At 42.0% G+C, this 17,315-nt stretch overlaps 1 protein-coding gene across 3 annotated transcripts; it reads left to right on the plus strand.

Annotated features, from left to right (window-relative positions):
- The first annotated feature begins 4,228 nt into the window (after positions 1 to 4,228).
- On the plus strand, positions 4,229 to 16,875 carry MRPL44 (mitochondrial ribosomal protein L44). Of its 3 annotated transcripts, XR_007134093.1 has the most exons (6): positions 4,229 to 4,445; positions 6,245 to 6,713; positions 10,119 to 10,297; positions 11,432 to 11,643; positions 16,305 to 16,449; positions 16,575 to 16,875. XR_007134093.1 is itself a non-coding variant. In XM_047773637.1 (5 exons), the coding sequence occupies exons 1-4, from the start codon at positions 4,267 to 4,269 to the stop codon at positions 11,601 to 11,603; spliced, it is 999 nt and encodes a 332-aa protein (XP_047629593.1). In that variant the 5' UTR covers positions 4,229 to 4,266; the 3' UTR covers positions 11,604 to 11,643; positions 16,305 to 16,474. The 3 variants fall into 3 exon arrangements, 2 of the variants coding, with proteins under 2 accessions (XP_047629593.1, XP_047629592.1); XM_047773637.1 differs by lacking the exon at positions 16,575 to 16,875 and having other exon boundaries at positions 16,305 to 16,474; XM_047773636.1 differs by lacking the exons at positions 16,305 to 16,449; positions 16,575 to 16,875 and having other exon boundaries at positions 11,432 to 11,957.
- Positions 16,876 to 17,315: the final 440 nt, after the last annotated feature.

The raw sequence follows: 17,315 nt of genomic DNA on the forward strand, positions 1-17,315 counted from the left end.
CATTTCCCAGACTCCTTTGCCAACTTGCTACCCCAAAAGCTTGCATGTACTCCTGAGCCAATGGTGGGAGATTAACAAGCAGGAAGAAAGCAGAAAACAGGCTATGTATTTCTCCCTCGATCTCTCTGCTTAGGAGTTGAGTCTCTTCTGTGGTTTCCGTTCCCAGGGATGTAACTTCTCTCTTCTGTCTCAGCTGTCTGCAGGGCAGTCTCTGCGGGGGTTCCAGCCCCATGCTGTGCTCTGGTACCACCTCTTCCTTGTGTCCTGAGGTTGTTAACTCTCCTTTACCCCATGGTCCCTCTTTGGCCTTTTGTTTTTTCTGACACCTTTGTAACTAGTTCTTTGTATTACATTCCCTCCGCTGAACCATCAGGTGTGAGTTCTGTTTTCTTGATTGGACCCTGACTAATACAATTGCTGCAATGCTGATGCTTAATGAACAGCATCATGAGGAGCAGATAGCAGAACTCAACAGAAATATAACATTTTATAAGCAAATTATAAGGAAATATTTAGCTAATTAAGTATTACAAATAAATATCAACAATATGACCAATGTAAGTGATATCACACAAAGAATAACTTATTCATGTGAAGTATCCAGATTCTTTAATATGCAATTTTAATGACCATAATCTAGTTAACTCTAATCAAAAGGAAATACTTTAAGAAATTATCAGCATCTTTCAACAGATGTTATAGGTAACTAATCAGCATTTATCTGTTCAAAACATACCAAATCTGAGGAGTAGACTAAAAAATAGAGTCTACAGTGATTTCTTGTTTTGGGACAAGTTCTATCTCCTTGGGCTTTGCCAAAAAACACTGGAGACATGGTTACATCCCAGAGAGATTTGATGATCCTGTCTAGCAGTTTTTCTCGGGATTCTTTTAAACAGTTCTCTGAGTTTTACCCAAGCTGACAGTGTGGTAAGCTTAATAACCTGATTACAAAAAGTTCAAGCCACTTCTACAATACTTGATTTATTTTTTTTAAAGGGGGGTTTTGAAGTTTAAGGAGTCTAACTATAAAGGTTGTATATCTTTCTCTTTCTTTCTTTCTTTCTTTCCTTCTTTCTTCTTCTTCTTCTTCTTCTTTTTTTTTTTTTTTTAGGGCCACACCTGCGGCATATGGAGATTCCCAGACTAGGGGTCCAATTTGAGCTACAGCTGCTAGCCTACCCACAGCTATAGCCATGCCATATCCAAGCTGCATCTGTGACCTACACCACTGCTCATGGCAATGCTGGATCCTTGACTCACTGAGTGAGACTGGGGATCGAACGTGCATCCTCCTGGATCCTAGTTGGGTTCGTTAATTGCTGAGCCACCATGGGAACTCCCAGAGGTCATATATCTTTAAAGGGTTATTTTTTAATATCATTATTCAAAATATTCCCCTTCTTATTATAGGTCTCCTCTCCCACTCAAAGTTCTTTCCCCTCCTTAAAGTTTTCTGGGGCTGAGTCTTAGAGCCAAGTAATCCTTTTAGTATGTGTTTATTGAATAAATGAACAAATGCATGCATGAATAAAAATACTGGTTAATTCCTGAGCTCAGTGAGTTAAAACATTAGTAGAAGAAATTTCTTGAGACTCTGCATTTTTGGTCTAAAGATGATATTCCCATTGTTGTATTGTTGAGAAACTTTCAATACAGAGACACTTCATTTACAATTGTGCTCCAACTAGCTTATTGAATTATTTATCTCAATAAATATTGCAGATATAACAGTTCCTTGTGCTTTCTTCCATTCATTTGATTGATATCGAATGAATTTTCAATATTTCACATGCAGTATTATACAAAGGCCAATCACAGTCCCATCTCTCCTCTTCTTAGAGCACTTGCTTCACCCAGAAATTTCATCAGCTTGTTTGTGATATGAACCAAATTCCCCTTTTCCTCTCTCCCTTCCCACAGGGAACCCTTTTCCAAGCTGGAATGAACTATTCAGATTCTTCCCCTTGAACAATTAAGCTAAGAGATCTAAACAGAGTTGAATGACCTGTCAAGGAAAAACCACAGTTGGACAGTAGTTAACAACACATTTTATTCAGGAACTATTGCAATGGGGGAAAGAGACCCCAGCATAGAACTGGGCTCAATCCTTCATAAAGCATGGGCAAGCAGGGATCTATAGTCAAGAAGGAGGCTGGGTGGGGGGTGTCAGTGGGTGGAAAAGTACCAAGAGGAAGCATCAGGGGTAATAGGGCATTCTTGCAAGAATAGTTGACAGAATTCTTGCTGAAGGCAGGCTGGGGTGATCAGACATCACTGGGGGATAGTGAGTGGTAATGAATTTGATTAGATATTGGGGCTGGGGGATTCTCTCTAAACTGACCTAACAAGATTCTTGCTGACACTGGGTGATGCAGACGTGACAAAGACAGACAGACTGAAGCCTAAGGTCAAAGCCTCCTTGAGAAGAGGGCTTGGAGGAGCCTGACAGAAGTTTGATCAGCTGCTAACATTGGAAATTCTTCCTCTTTTTTTTTTGCCTTTTTTTAGGGCCACACCCTTGGCATATGGAAGTTCCCAGGCTAGGGGTCAAATCCGAGCTGTGGCTGCCAGCCTACACCACAGTCACAGCAATCCTGGATCTGAGCTGCATCTGCAACCTATGCTATAGCTCATGGCAATGCCAGATCCTTGACCCACTGAGCTAGACCAGGGATTGAACCTGTGTCCTCATGGATACTAGTCTGGTTCATTTCCACTGAGCCACAATGGGAACTCCCAACATTGAAAATCCTTGACCTAAGTAGTAACATGCTTGGGTCTGTGTCTCATCTGGGATATGAATGTAGGTGAGATGTGTCCAAGAAAGAGAGTATAAGACACATTACTTTGGAAGCTAATTACAACAACCTGGGAGGGAGGTAGGCTAGCCATCAGGTAGCTGCTTTGGAAATAAACTGAGAAAGAACTTGACAACTGGACAAAAGATTGGAAATAGGAACCACTGAAAACATAAGAACCCAATCTGGGTGTCTATATCGGGGCAAAGAAAACACAGAAGAGTGTCCTTTTGAATGTCTAGATGTTCAGTAGGCAACTCAAAACTAGGAATTCAGACAAGTCTTTCTTTGTGCATTAACGTTAGGTATTTTTTAAAAATCATAGTATTAGGTTAGTAGGAAAGCAACATAATCATATTGCTATAGAATGAAAGAAAAAAGACCTATAAGTCCACTGTTATTTATTTATTTATTTAATTTATTTATTTATTGGTCTTTTGTCTTTTTAGGGCTACACCCATAGATATGGAGGTTTCCAGGCAAGGGGTCTAATTGGAATTACAGCCGCCAGCCTACACCACAGCCACAGCAATGCTGGATCCAAGCCTCATCTGTGACCTAAACCACAGCTCACAGCAAGCTGGATCCTTAACCCACTGGGCGAGGCCAGGAATCAAACCCAGAACCTCATGGTTCCTAGTCTGATTCGTTTCCGCTGTGCCATGATGGGAACTCCTATTTTTTTTTTTTTAATCCAATGATTCCCCCCCCCCCCCCATTATAGCTGGTTTACAGTGTTCTGTCAATTTTCTACTGTACAGCGAGGTGACCCAGTCACACATACACATTCCTTTTTCTCACATTATCATGCTCTATCATAAGTGACTAGATATAGTTCTCAGGGCTATACAGCAGGATCTCATTGCTTATCCATTCCATAGGCAATAGTTTGCATCTATTAACCCCAAATTTCCAGTCCATCCCACTTCCTTTCTTTGATTAATAAAAACTGGTACTGTTAGATTTTTTTAAGTAACAATTTTAATTTGGGTAAGTCAGTATCTCTTATTCTAGGTCTCTTGAAAGAAAGGCTTTTGGAGATATGCCAGGTAAATATTTGCACATAAACAGTGTTTTTAGCTTGATGGTCTGGAACTCTAAATAATATGTTGCTAAGAAGTGTTTCCTCCCTTTTGAGAATGTGTTTTCTTTAAACGTGTTCTTCTGTTTTACATTAATGAAAGGAAGGAACGAGAGCAACCAACAAAACGAAGCAACTTCGAGAAATTTCTGGATCCAAACGGACCTCAAACCAAGTTCACCAGAGAGTAATAACCAGGTGACCAAACAAACAAAAAAACCCCACAGAGTGTGCACTCGCAGTAAAACAGCCCCGGCTGTCTGGCTGCCCCGCTCTGGCTCCGCTCCACCTTCGCTTTCCACCACCAGTTCCGGGGGGGACGGTGTTACCGGGGACACTGATCCGGCTCTTTTCCTTCCGCCCTCCATTGCTTTCTCCCCTGCAATGGCATCCGGGCTGGTGAGGCTGCTGCAGTGGGGACCTCGCCGCCTCCTGGCACCGGCCGCCCCGATTCTCGCCCCGCCAGTTCGGGGAGCAAAGAAGGGGTTCCGCGCCGCCTACCGCTTCCAGAAGGAGTTGGAGCGGTGGCGCCTCCTCAGGTGCCCTCCGCCGCCCGTGCGCCGGTAGGAGTCGTCTAGGGAAAGGGTCAGGGTGGCTGTCGAGGACCCGGCGAGGTCTCCTCTGCGGCCTCGGCCGGGCGGCGGGACGGGTTGCTCGTCGTTAGTGCGCTCCTGGCTGGCGACGAGGAGTTTGTGCGGTGGAGGCACCCGCGGGACGTGCATGTGTGGCCCGAGGCAAGGGAATGGATTTCTGCCGAGGGGTTCCGACACTTCGGAGCTCCCACTTAGAATCCTATTAAGTGAGAGTTACGAGAAATAAGGCCGGCTGGAGGATCACCTTCATCTGGGCTTGGGTGCTGTGGCCCCTGTTTTGTCTTGCCTGAGACTTCTTCGGGATTTGGGGCAAGGAAAAAGATTAAGTGTACAGTCACAAGTCCACTGTCCAGAGTAAAAGGAAAACGGTTTGACGTCTGGTTTTTGCCGTGATTAATCTTGTTCCAGTAGTAGAAGTTCTCGTAGAAAGAGATGCAGATCTTTATAGCTACCCCCCCGCCCCCCAAAAAGATCCTATTAGACATGAGGTTTTGCATCTTTTTCTCTTTAATAATGTATCTCTGACACGTAGTTGTGGTCGTATAGGTAAATGAACCTCACTCTTTTATGGCTCCATTTATGGGTGTTCGAATTCCATGTTACTGCTGTCACCACTGATGTAACAGTGAATAGCTTTGAAGTTATTACTCCTTTGGAAATTTAGTATGAAATTTTGATAGGTACTTTAATATTGCCCTCCCCCCTAAAAAAAGTTGATCCGGTTTACATACCTAATTTAGGAATGTATGTGATCATAGTTCTGTACTCTTTAAAAGTTCTTTCCAAAAACAAAATACTAAGTTCTTTTCCTAAAAAGAATAACAAAATAGTGTTTCTTAGTTCGCATTCCTTTGATTATTGTTGAGATTAGGCTTTTGGAGTTGGAAGAAAATTTACAGATTATATACATTTTGATTTATAATCCAGATCTTTATAGTTTGTTGCCCTTTTTTACTTAAAAGAGTTTTCTTGAAAAAAAGACCTTTTAGTCACTCTTGAGAATGATTATGAACTTTTTTTTAAATTTTTTTTTGTCTTTTTTTTTTTTTCTATTTCTTGGGCCGCTCCCACGGCATATGGAGGTTCCCCGGCTAGGGGTCGAATCGGAGCTGTAGCCACCGGCCTATGCCAGAGCCACAGCAACGCGGGATCCGAGCCGCATCTGCAACCTACACCACAGCTCACGGCAGCTCCGGATCCTTAACCCACGGAGCAAGGGCAGGGACCGAACCTGCAACCTCATGGTTCCTAGTCGGATTCGTTAACCACTGCGCCACGACGGGAACTCCTGATTATGAACTTTTAACCTACTTATAATATTGATACTAGTTTATTTAATTGCTCATTTAAATGGATACTATCAAAACTTAAATCAGTAAAATACTGGGTAAATAAAATGTGCTTACTGTTATGGCTTGAACCTTTGAAATTATACTTTGTATTTCATGTCTAAGTATAAAGTAGGTCTGTGGTTAGAGCAGAAATAAAGAACCCAAAAGTTAGGATAATGTTTTAGTCTTTGATACTGAAAAACCGTTTCGATGTGGCGGTTGATTTAGGGAAAATTAATCCGGCAAAGAACCACAAATAATCTTCGGACTTGAGTTTTAATTTTCAGAAAATCAGAGTCTGGAATTAAAATGAAAGTCAGTCTTTTAAAATTTCCTTTATATAATGAATAAAATTGCATCCCAGTGAAAAATGTTTGCATCATAATAGCATCTTGTTCTCTTTACCTACTTTTTCTGTCTTCTGTTTTACATTTTCAGTTCAGAGAAGCCCAACTGGGATTACCATGCTGAAATACAAGCCTTTGGCCATCGGTTACAGGAAACCTTTTCCCTAGATCTTCTCAAAACTGCATTTGTTAATAGCTGCTATATTAAAAGTGAGGAGGCCAAACGCCATAAACTTGGAATAGACAAAGAAGCTGCTCTTCTGAACCTTAAAGATAATCAAGAACTATCTGAACAAGGGATATCTTTTTCACAAACTTGCCTCACACAATTTTTTGAGGACGCCTTCCCAGACTTGCCCGCTGAAGGCGTTACAAGTCTAGTTGACTTTCTCACCAGTGAGGAAGTTGTGTGTCATGTGGCTAGAAACCTGGCTGTGGAGCAGTTAGCGCTGAGTGCAGAGTTTCCCGTTCCCCCGCCTGTGTTACGGCAGACTTTCTTTGCAGTGATTGGAGCCCTCTTACAGAGCAGTGGACCAGAGAGGACTGCACTTTTCATCAGGGTAAGTGATTGGTGCTGGGACCTGCTAATTGCAGGTGCTGGGATGTGCTTGAGGTGGACAGAAAGAAAAGTTGTCTTTTATCCTGAATTTCTTGGCAGGTTACCTGTGAAATGTTCTCCCTACCCAAACTGAGAAAGACCTAAAGCTTTTTTATTATGGTAGTGTCTTAATTTTTCCAGTTGTCTCTTACTGAGGACAGAATCAGAGGTGAATATTGAATTTTGGGTTGTGAGTTATAAGGACTGCAAGCCATGTCTTTAGTTTTATATCCATGAGTACAAGGGTAGTGCCTACATGTAGATGCTCAGTAGAAGTCTGATGAATGAGTGAAGGACACTATTGGAGGGCCTAGTGTGGTTAGGGAGCACCATGCTTAAATACTGGCTCTTGTTCTGCTCTTTTAAGTGATAAAATCTTGGATTTCTGATGCCTGTGACATATACCTAGCTTGTTGTTAGCCAGTAGTTTAGCTAATTAAAATATTTAAATAATTAGTATGGCTTAATTCCGCTGTTGTTTTAGAATTTGTTAGCTGGAAGATGTTTTATCCTTTGCTTTTGGATGAAAACATGAGTTTTTGAATTCTTATGTAATGGATAGTCAGGCAGTCACTTCAGGTCACAAAAACAGTCTTTTTTTTTTTTTGGTTTTTGTGGGCCACACCCATGGCATATGGAGGTTCTCAGGCTAGGGGTCCAGTTGGAGCTACAGCTGCCACCCTACACCACAGCAACTCGGGATCCAAGCCACATCTGCAGCCTACACCACAGCTCATGGCAAAGCTGGATCCTTAACCTGTTGAGCGAGGCCAGAACTGGAAACCTGCAACCTCATGGTTCCTAGTCTGATTTGTTTCTGCTGCTCCACAACGGGAAATCTACAAAAACAGTCTTGATTCAGACCTTGGAACTCAGGTGTTTTGAACCAACATCCCTTACTATCGAAATCTATTTATTTAGTTTTGAGACTGAGTTTGATCATTTTGATTAGGAATACCTGTCTTAACCAGCATTTGGACATCATTCCTAGATAAGTCCTGTCTTCCTCCTTCCCCAGCCAGGGCTTATCATAGGTGAACTACCCATCTGCCTTTGGGGAGCAGGTATGTTAACTGACCCCTCTGGGGTAGGAGCTCAGGGAAACAGAAGGGGAAAGGAAAGCAGAAGATATTGACTTGATGGCTATAAGTTGGTATAGTGCTTTCTGAGCCTGGTCAGTATTTAAAACAGACTCTCGTGAGCATTTTGTTCCCTGCTGGAACTTTCTAACCATGTTCCTTGACGAGGGTGTTGGCTCTAAACTTCTGCTTTCTTGGATAGGATTCCTTTCAAAATCGCATCCTTTCTGTGAGTTCCACATCAGGTCTTAAGGGTTTTTATACCTTTGACATCAGGTGCAGACTTCTGTCCTACTGCTGCAGGCAGCTCCTGTCAGCCTGTGGCCTTTAAGCAAGGACTGTGTCTTGGCTGCCAGTTAACTGAGCGTCCTTTGCCTCAGATTCAGAGGCTAATGGACCCTTTGAAGCTCTCTAGGCTGAGGTGAGAAGGAAGGCCTTCCCTGTCCCCTCATCCCCCTGCAGTTAAATAGCAGTTTCTAAAGAAATTCTGACAAAATCCCCTCTTGGTTCTCTTCATCACAGTAACTAAGAACAGTCTAAATAATTTTGGGGCACTTTTTTTTTGCTTTTGCTTTTTTAGGTCCCCACTCGAGGCATATGGAGGTTCCCAGGCTTTGTCTGCATCCCATACCACTTCTCATGGCAACACTGGATCTCTGGCCCACTGAGTGAGGCCAGGGATTGAACCCACATCCTCATGGATGCTAGTCAGTTTTGTTTCCCCTGAGCCATGACGGGAAGCTCTGGTCACCTTTTTGCATTTTTCACAGGTAGTCATGAGACTGTTTTAGTGCTTCTGTTGACAGTTCCCTTTGTAAATCCCAGTAGAGATAGATAAGTCAAATGTCTTTTTTTTTTTTTTTTGGCTGGACCCACATCATGGGGAAGTTCCCCAGTGAAGGATCGACCTCGAGCTACAGCTGTAACCAGAGTCACAGCAGTGACAATACTGGATCCTTAACCTGCTGAGCCACAAGGGAACTCCATAAGTTATCTATTTCTAAGTTAAGAGCTTTGGTATCTCCCAGAGAAGAACTGACAGGTTGGAATTTTCTTATTTCATTCATTTGTCCACCTAATATTTATTGTCTGCTGTGTGGCAGGCACTGTGCTGAGCACTGGAGCTTAATAGGATGTGATCCTTGTCTTCAGGGTCCTACTCGCAGCTCATTAGGCAAATAGAGTGGAATGTGGCAGGTGCTCTCCGGGGTTATAAAGGTGTGGAGGCCACACTTAACTCTAGCAGGTTAGGGAAGTTTTACAGAAGTGACACTTGCCCCAGGAAGGTCATTCCAGGAAGAAACCTTGAGGATGAGCTTCTGCTTTGGAAACTGCAAATAATTTTGTGGTCAGATCATTTTGAATCTAGGGAAGTGATGGGAGGTGGGTCTGGACCTGTAAGTGCCAATATGGGGAAGATCTTTTGAACCTGTGCAGCAGTATTAGCATCACTGAGAAATCAGGCTCTCAGTCACCACCTCCCACTGATGATGAGAAGCCCTGAGAGTGGGACTAGGGATCTGGTTTAACTAGGTCTCCACTTCATATTTAAATACGCCCAAATTTGAGCAGTGCTATTCTTAGCCATGCTAGGGAGTCTGTATATGATGGTCTGGTAAAGGCTAACGTAGTGATGGCTGGAGGGGCTCTAAGTGGGAGATCTCCATGATGAGCTGCGCATTCATTTATTTACTTCCTTATTGAAGGATAGGTGAGTTATGGTGTTATATTAGTTTCAGGTGGACACTATGGTGATTCAGTGTTTTTATAGACTATATTCCATTTAAAGCTACTATAAAATATTGGCTACATTCTCTGTGCTGTATAGCATATCCTTATAGCTTATTTATTTTACACATAGTAGTTATAGTAATGCCTCTTAATCCCATTAAATTTTTAATTTTTGTTAAAAGTGTACTTTTTTGTGTGTGTGTCTTTTCTACGGCTGAACCCAATGCATATGGAGGTTCCCAGGCTAGGGGTGTAATTGGAGCTGTAGCCACCAGCCTACACCAGAGCCACAGCAGCGTGGAATCCAAGCTGTGTCTGATCTACACCACAGCTCACGGCAATGCCGGATCCTTAACCCACTGAGCAAGGCCAGGGATCGAACCCGCAGCCTTATGGTTCCTAGTCGGATTCGTTAACGACTGAGCCACGACGGGAACTCCCCTGCTTGGATTCTTAACCACTGAGCCACGATGGGAACTCCTACAAGTATACTTTAAATTATGATCCTTATTTTCCTTTTACTAATTTAAATGTATAAATTGTATTTTTATATGCAGGACTTCTTAATTACTCAAATGACTGGAAAAGAACTCTTTGAGATGTGGACGATAACAAATCCTATGGGGTTACTGGTAGAAGAACTGAAGAAAAGGAAGATTTCAGCTCCCGAATCTAGACTTACTAGGCAGTCTGGAAGCACCACAGCTCTCCCTGTATATTTTGTTGGCTTATACTGGTTAGTAAAATTTTAATCTTCATAATATTGATCAGAAACCTTAAAGACAGATTTCTCATGATTCCTTAATATAACCTCTAATTGCATTAAAAGATTTTTTTTTTTAAATGTTATATTCCCATTATCATCTAGGCACTACTTCCTTTCCTGAAGGTCATCCTTAGAGGAAGGTAGATAGCCTGTGGTTTGCTAATAGAAGCTTTTGTTAACCAGTTACTCACTGTAGAATTTCATAGAGTATCTGCTAATCTAAATATTTTTGTAAAAAATCTTTGACTAGTAAGTATTGCAGATTTAACCCTCATCCACACTTGTAACACCTTCGATTGAGCCTAGAAGTGGAAAAGAAAGGGTTTATTGTCCATCAAAATGTGTAAGCACTTTGACAGAACCTAAAATGCGCACATGGATTTTTTAGGTTTCTTAGTAACAGTTGACTTGCCTCAAACTGATTTCAGGTGGATTGAAGTGTTAATGGTAAACTGAACGTCTAAGATAACTAGAATAAAAATTTAGGTAAACATTTTTTCTTTTTTGTCTTTTTAGGGCTGCACTTGCATCATATGGAAGTTCCCAAGCTAGGGGTTGAATGGGAGCTGCAGCTTCCGGCCTACATCACAGCCACAGCAACACGGGATCTGAGCCATGTCTGCAACCCACACCACAGCTAACAGCAACGCTGGATCCTTATACCACTGAGCAAGGCCAGGGATCAAATCCACATCCTCATGGATACTAGTCGGATTCGTTTCTGCTGCGCCACAATGGGAACTCCCCCGGTAAACATTTTTATAATCTTTATATAATGTAAGACTTTATAGGTATAAAAGCAATGGAAGACATCACAAAGGGGAAAATTTATAGTGTTCTAAGAAGTTTCACCTTTAGTTTTAATTGATGTACAAAGCAAAACGAGGTATTCTTGCTTATCAGATTGGCAAGCCTTAAACATCCTTTGTCAGCAGTTCATACACTCTGGTAGAAAGATAAAAATGGCACAATATGTCAGGTACTTCTGGTGAATATTATTGCCAAAATAAGATCACGCATACCAGTCTGTAACTGTGTTTTACGATGTACCATGTTTTTACGATGTACCATGTAATTTCAGACTATTGTTGGTTTTTTCCCTAGTGATAGAAAGTTGATTGCGGAAGGTCCTGGGGAGACAGTGCTGGTTGCGGAAGAAGAAGCTGCCCGAGTGGCCCTTAGGAAACTCTTTGGGTTCACCGAGAATCGCCGGCCCTGGGACTATTCCAAGCCCAAAGAGCATGTCAGAGCAGAAAAGACCATCACTGCCAGCTAGCCAGCCAAAGAGATGGCAGCCTGAAATTGTGAGCAAAACGGTGAGACAGACGTCAGAGATGTTCAAAGTTGGACATTTTTCAAATTGTAAAGAAATGTGTCTCATTCCTCATACTGAGTTCCTAAAATTAAGTATTTATCAGGTCACTTTTTTTCTTTTTCATTTTTTGTTTTGTCAAAAGTCTTTTTTTGATAGTTTTCAATAAATTTTAACTGAAGTCCTTGATTTTATTATTGTATTTAACTTGTACAGTTAGGTGTATTTTATTCCCTTCTAGCTTTGAGGTATCATAACTTGAATATACGTTTTACGTGAACTTTGCTATATTACCAATAAAAAGTTATTCTTTAAGTATTTCATTGTAACTTAACTGGATATACCAGATTAGTGACTTCTGCCTCTTTAGTATGGTTTTAGCTAAAATAGTAATGTCAGAACTTTTAACCTTTGGAAATGTAAGGTGCTGATTATAACAATCAGGTGTTTACATGACTTGTAGATTCTTTCTAGGTTTAAAGTTCTGTACACTGATTAATTTCATAGTTATTCAATTTATATAAAACAAATAAATGGCAGGGAATGTACATTTTATGCTTTTAAAATAAAACATGAAAATCAAAATTTTAAAATCAAACATGAAATGTTGATGCTAATGGAAAAATAAGTGTGTATTTAGCAATTTGTACTCCATAATCGTAATCCTAGTTACCATGTACCAAGTACTGTTCTATTTTACCTCAACACATTTAATTCAGTAGAGGACAAGTCTCTTTTTAAAATTTTTTTTATTTTTTGCTTTTTAGGGCCATGCCCACAGCATATGGAGGTTCCCAAGCTAGGGGTTGAATCAGAGCTACCAGCTGCTGGCCTACACCACAGCCACAGCAACGCAGGATCCAAGTTGCGTCTGCGACCTATACCACAGCTCACGGCAATGCCGGATCCTTAACCCACTGAGTGAGGCCAGGGGTTAAACCCACATCGTCATGGATACTAGTCAGGTTCAAAACCCACTGAGCCACAACGGGAACTCTGAGGACAAGTCTTAAGTGTGTCCTTCTAGCTCTTTAGTCTTTTGTTTTCAATTCAGTAATTTTCCTACTGTAAATTCCCTTTGATTTATTTCTTTTCAACTTTTTGGCCACCATAACAATTTTTCGTTTCAATCTGTTGGTAATCACTCCTGGAGGTTAATCAGAAAAGTGGGACTTGGGAATTGAGAATTAAAAAGTGGTAAAATGTTTAAACTGACAGCACTTTTGCCATGGAATCTTTTTTTTTTTCACCATGAAATGTTTTTGTAAAGGAAGATGAAGGACCTTTGAGACTTAGGTTAGTTAGGAAAGTGGACTTAATGTTATATGTAAGAGGATATGACAGCTAATGCAAAGACTGCTTTCAGAGGGGAAATTGAGAATGACCTAGTTGGCTGAATTGGTAGGTTAAATGTAAACTATTTCACTTTTCTTTTGAGAGTAACTTCAACTCCTAATAATCAACAAGGAGGCAGAAAACCAGACACAGTAGTAAAATGCTGCTCTTGTGCAAATCTCCCACAAGTCCAACATGATGTGATGAGCATCTCATTGACACCGTAGGAGGGAAGATTATAGAAAGTTTCTGAGAAGCAAAAAAATGGTACATGTCCTCTCAATACTTACTCTATCAGCATTTGCAAAGTGTCAGATTCTACTTAGAGCACTATTCTAATTTTACTGTAGGAGAATATTTTTTTTCAAGTCTCTAGAGAACTTGGTTGAAAACTCAGTAATTCTTTTTTTTATTCCCATGAGCCATGCTGATATTTCTCCTGTTCAGAGCAGTTTACAGGACATTAATCTACAAGGTTGGAGAGGAACTAGCCTCACCCTTAGGTTTTCAAGCTTCTAGACTTTGAATGCTTTTAGATTTATAAAAGGAACCAATCTAACTCGAATTCATAAAAATTACTTTTGCAAGCAAAGAGATCCAAATCTTATAATAGAATGTGATTTCAACACGTTTCTAAATAAAGTCCTAAATTAAGTTGTACCTCTTAAAAGCATCCATGAAAATATGATAGGCTAGAGTGCAGAAAATATTATACTTTTGCAGTTCCATGTGAAAAAACCTGAAACTCGGAACAATCTTGAACAACTATTTCATTTGCCATCTGAGAAAAAACTACTGTATTAAGTTTGATATGTGGGAAAAAGAAACGAGGGTGTTGATGAAAAGGGGTGTATACCCAAGGTCATTTGGTGACCATTTGGAGGACTCCTCCACACAGTGGTCATGACTGTAGAAAGTTGGTGAGATAAAAGCACTTCTACTTGACCTTGGCACCAGAGAAGGACATTAAAGTCATTTACTTTGAAATTCCAACACCCTTTCCCACCCTCTGGTTTCCTAAGCCCAAATTATAGCACCAGTGTGCCTTGGTGGTATAGTGGTGAGCATAGCTGCCTTCCAAATTACTTTGTTCTCTAGGCCCTAGAGCTGTGACCAAAAAAAGTTGGCTTAGTCAAAAAAGATTGTTACATAAGCCTTATTCTTTTTAGTTCACACTATGTTTTCATTATATGCATATATAAAATAGGGCATTTTCTCAGTGTTTTATGTGGTCATGAGAGAAAGTGAACTGTTCCTGGAAACTATTAAACTGTCATCCCAAGTAATAGAACAAATGAGGCTCTCTTGTGTCAATATGTTACAGATTTTGGCTACAAGATGGTGCTGTAACCCTACTTGGCAGTGAAATAGCCCGCAAAATGGGGAACACTCTTTTCTCCGTCTGCAGGAAAGATTGGTTATATATGATTACAGTGAAACTTGTCTAGCTCTCCCCCCCCCATAGCTCTAATCTACTAGCTCACCTTTTCTTTCTTCAGGATGTTAAGAATTTCTTGTCTGAACACCTTTGATGCCAAAGCATGGATGTTTAAGTTTTTTCCCTTTGGCCCCTTCTCAAGCTATTCTCTTCTCCTACTTTTCTTTTTATGATGGGAGAAAACGCACTGCAGAGGCCAGGGAATCGCAGTGTCCAGCTTGACACTTCATAAAACCAGACATGGTTGTTCTTCTCACCAGCGGGGGTTCAGCTCACCACCTTCCCCAGCTGAGGGTGGCTGGTTAAAGGATGTCCAGCTGGCAGCATCTGCATCTTTAAGCCCGCTTTTTCTCCACCTTTGTTCTCTAGGCCCTAGAGCTGTGACTTTAGTTGGTTGGCTGTCAGAGCACTTGAAAGCCATGGTTCTCTCTGTAAGAGACCAATAACAATTGCTAGATTGAAATGCATCTTGCAAACGGAGAACAGTTTTTTCCTTGAGAAAATTCATGCAGTTAAACATCATAGTCTCAGGCACACATGGTCCTGAGTAAAAAGCAAGCTGTTGTGGTGTTAGTAGCTCAGAAGAGATGAGTAACAAGGTCACTGGCAGCTAGAGGACTTTTTTTGCCAAAGGAGGAAGGGTTTACCTGACTTTCTTTTCTTTTCTTTTTTTTTTCTTTTTAGGGCTACATCCATGGCATATGGAGGTTCCCGGCTAGGGGTCGAATCAGAACTACAGCTGCCAACCTATGCCACGGCCACAGCAACACCAGATCCAAGCCTCGTTTGTGACCTAAACCACAGCTCACGGCAATGCCGGATCCTTAACCCACTGAACGAGGCCAGGGATTGAACCTGTGTCCTCATGGATGCTAGTCAGATTTGTTTCTGCTGAGCCACGATGGGAACTCCTACCTGACTTTCCCATAACACTTCCTCTACATAAATGATTGATACCATGTCAGTGTCTCCACAGCAAGACAGCATGTCACTAAGGGCAAGAGATATTTATCAGCAGACAACACAGTTAACAAGTCAAATACAGTCAAATATGAGCTGACCATCCTCAGATCAACTTGACAGTGGTGACCGGTCCTGACAACCGGCCACTAGGACTCAGGTTGTGGTCTTGGGATTGATTTTGTCTAGAAAGGACAAGCAAAGCCTTGCTCCCCTTCTCTTTACCTTTGGTGGCTGGGATTATAAACTTCAGATGAAGGAGATACAGTGTAAGAAATTAAAAACATTTCCATTTTGCTACCTCATTCACAATCATTTAATCTGCCAACAATAATGTACCTGGTATCCTGTGGAGCAGTGGTTTCTCATTTAGTAAATTTCTCCTTTAACTCACAGCATCTGGGAGTTCTCTAGTGCCTCAGTAGATTAAGGATCCAGGATTGTCACTGGTGTGGCGAGGGTTCGATCCCTGGCCCGGGAAATTCCGCATGCTATGGGCACAGCCAAAAAAAAAGAAAAGAAAAGAGACACTAAGTCACAACACAACATCTGCTGCTTTTTTTCTTCAAGGTTTGGGAGAGTCAAAGGGGAAGCTTGTAGGAAATGGGGTTCCCGAGCCAGTGGTTTCTCCCACTCTTTGGCCGCCTGAAATGGACCCTTGGTAGGACACAGTGTCTTTCGGCATTCACGGAGGTCAAAGCCAGAGTTGCCCACCAGCTCACCTAAACCTCCTCTCCCGGGCAGTCACCATCACCCTGTTCTTTACTGGCTCCGAGCAAATCCCTGTCCTTCCTCCTTCAGTTTCTTACATCCTTAATGTGGAGCTTGTGTGTCATTCAGGTCTTTATTTTCAGAAAAACAGCTGCTGGTACAAAAGTCACTCTTTTGCATCTTTCTGTAAAGTTTTCTTATGACTGGCATTTTTTTTCCAGGTGCCTGTCTTCACTTCCTTTTCAGGATAAAGACTCAAAGGCCAACAAGACATAGAGCTTTCAACTTATTTGGGTCAGCGCCTCCCCTTTTTCCACTGTATCTCAGGCAGCACTGAAAGTCCCTCTCTCATCAAGTATCAAAAGAGTGAGTTTACTGGTTGTTGTCCTCAGTTTCTCCGTAAGTTTACCATTTTGTTACTTTAGGGAAATCGCAGCCTGTCTCGGTCCAAACTCTGTGACATCTAATCTCGGTGGAAATTGTTTCTTCAGATATCTACAGAGCAAGTGAAGAGTCAGACACCCACTTCCAGCGTGTGGGTTTTTTCCCCCACACCAGCTGGGTGTCCTGCAGTTCAACTCAACTGGGACATCATTTACCTGGAGACAGCATCAGATTCCAAGGGGAAGGGCTCAGGCCCACAAGACTGCTCCCCGCTTCGGATGCCACCTGCAAGCCCAGGTTACCCCCCGGGCTTCTTACTGACCTACTGGCTGTAAATCAGAGGTTCCCACAATCCCCTCCGCAGGTTTGATGACTTTGCTAAAGTGGTTCACGGGATGCAGAAAAACATCTTTTTGTGTGTGTGTGTTGTCTTTTTTGTGTGTCTTTTAGGGCCACACCCGCAGCATGTGGAATTCCCAGGCTAGGGGTCCAATTGGAGCTATAGCCGCTGGCCTGCACCCCAGCCACAGCCAACACCAGATCTGAGCCGAGTCTGCAACCTACACCACAGCTCACAGCAACGCTGGATCCTTAACCCACTGAGTGAGGCCAGATATTGAACCCACGTCCTCATGGATGCTTAGTTGGGTTCGTTAACCACTGAGCCACAATAGGAATTCCAGAAGAACATCTTATTGACTAGATTACTGGTTTCTTATAAAAGGGTGTAACTCGGGAACGGCCAGGTGGAAGAGACAATAGGGCAAGGTCTGGGGAAGAGCCAGGGTGAGGGGTCCTTAAGGAGCAGGCCCTTTTCCCTGCATCACTGCATGGTCAGCTAGGTCCCC

Source organism: Phacochoerus africanus, chromosome 3 (assembly GCF_016906955.1).
Source record: "Phacochoerus africanus isolate WHEZ1 chromosome 3, ROS_Pafr_v1, whole genome shotgun sequence".
In the NCBI taxonomy this organism is placed as follows: domain Eukaryota; kingdom Metazoa; phylum Chordata; class Mammalia; order Artiodactyla; family Suidae; genus Phacochoerus; species Phacochoerus africanus.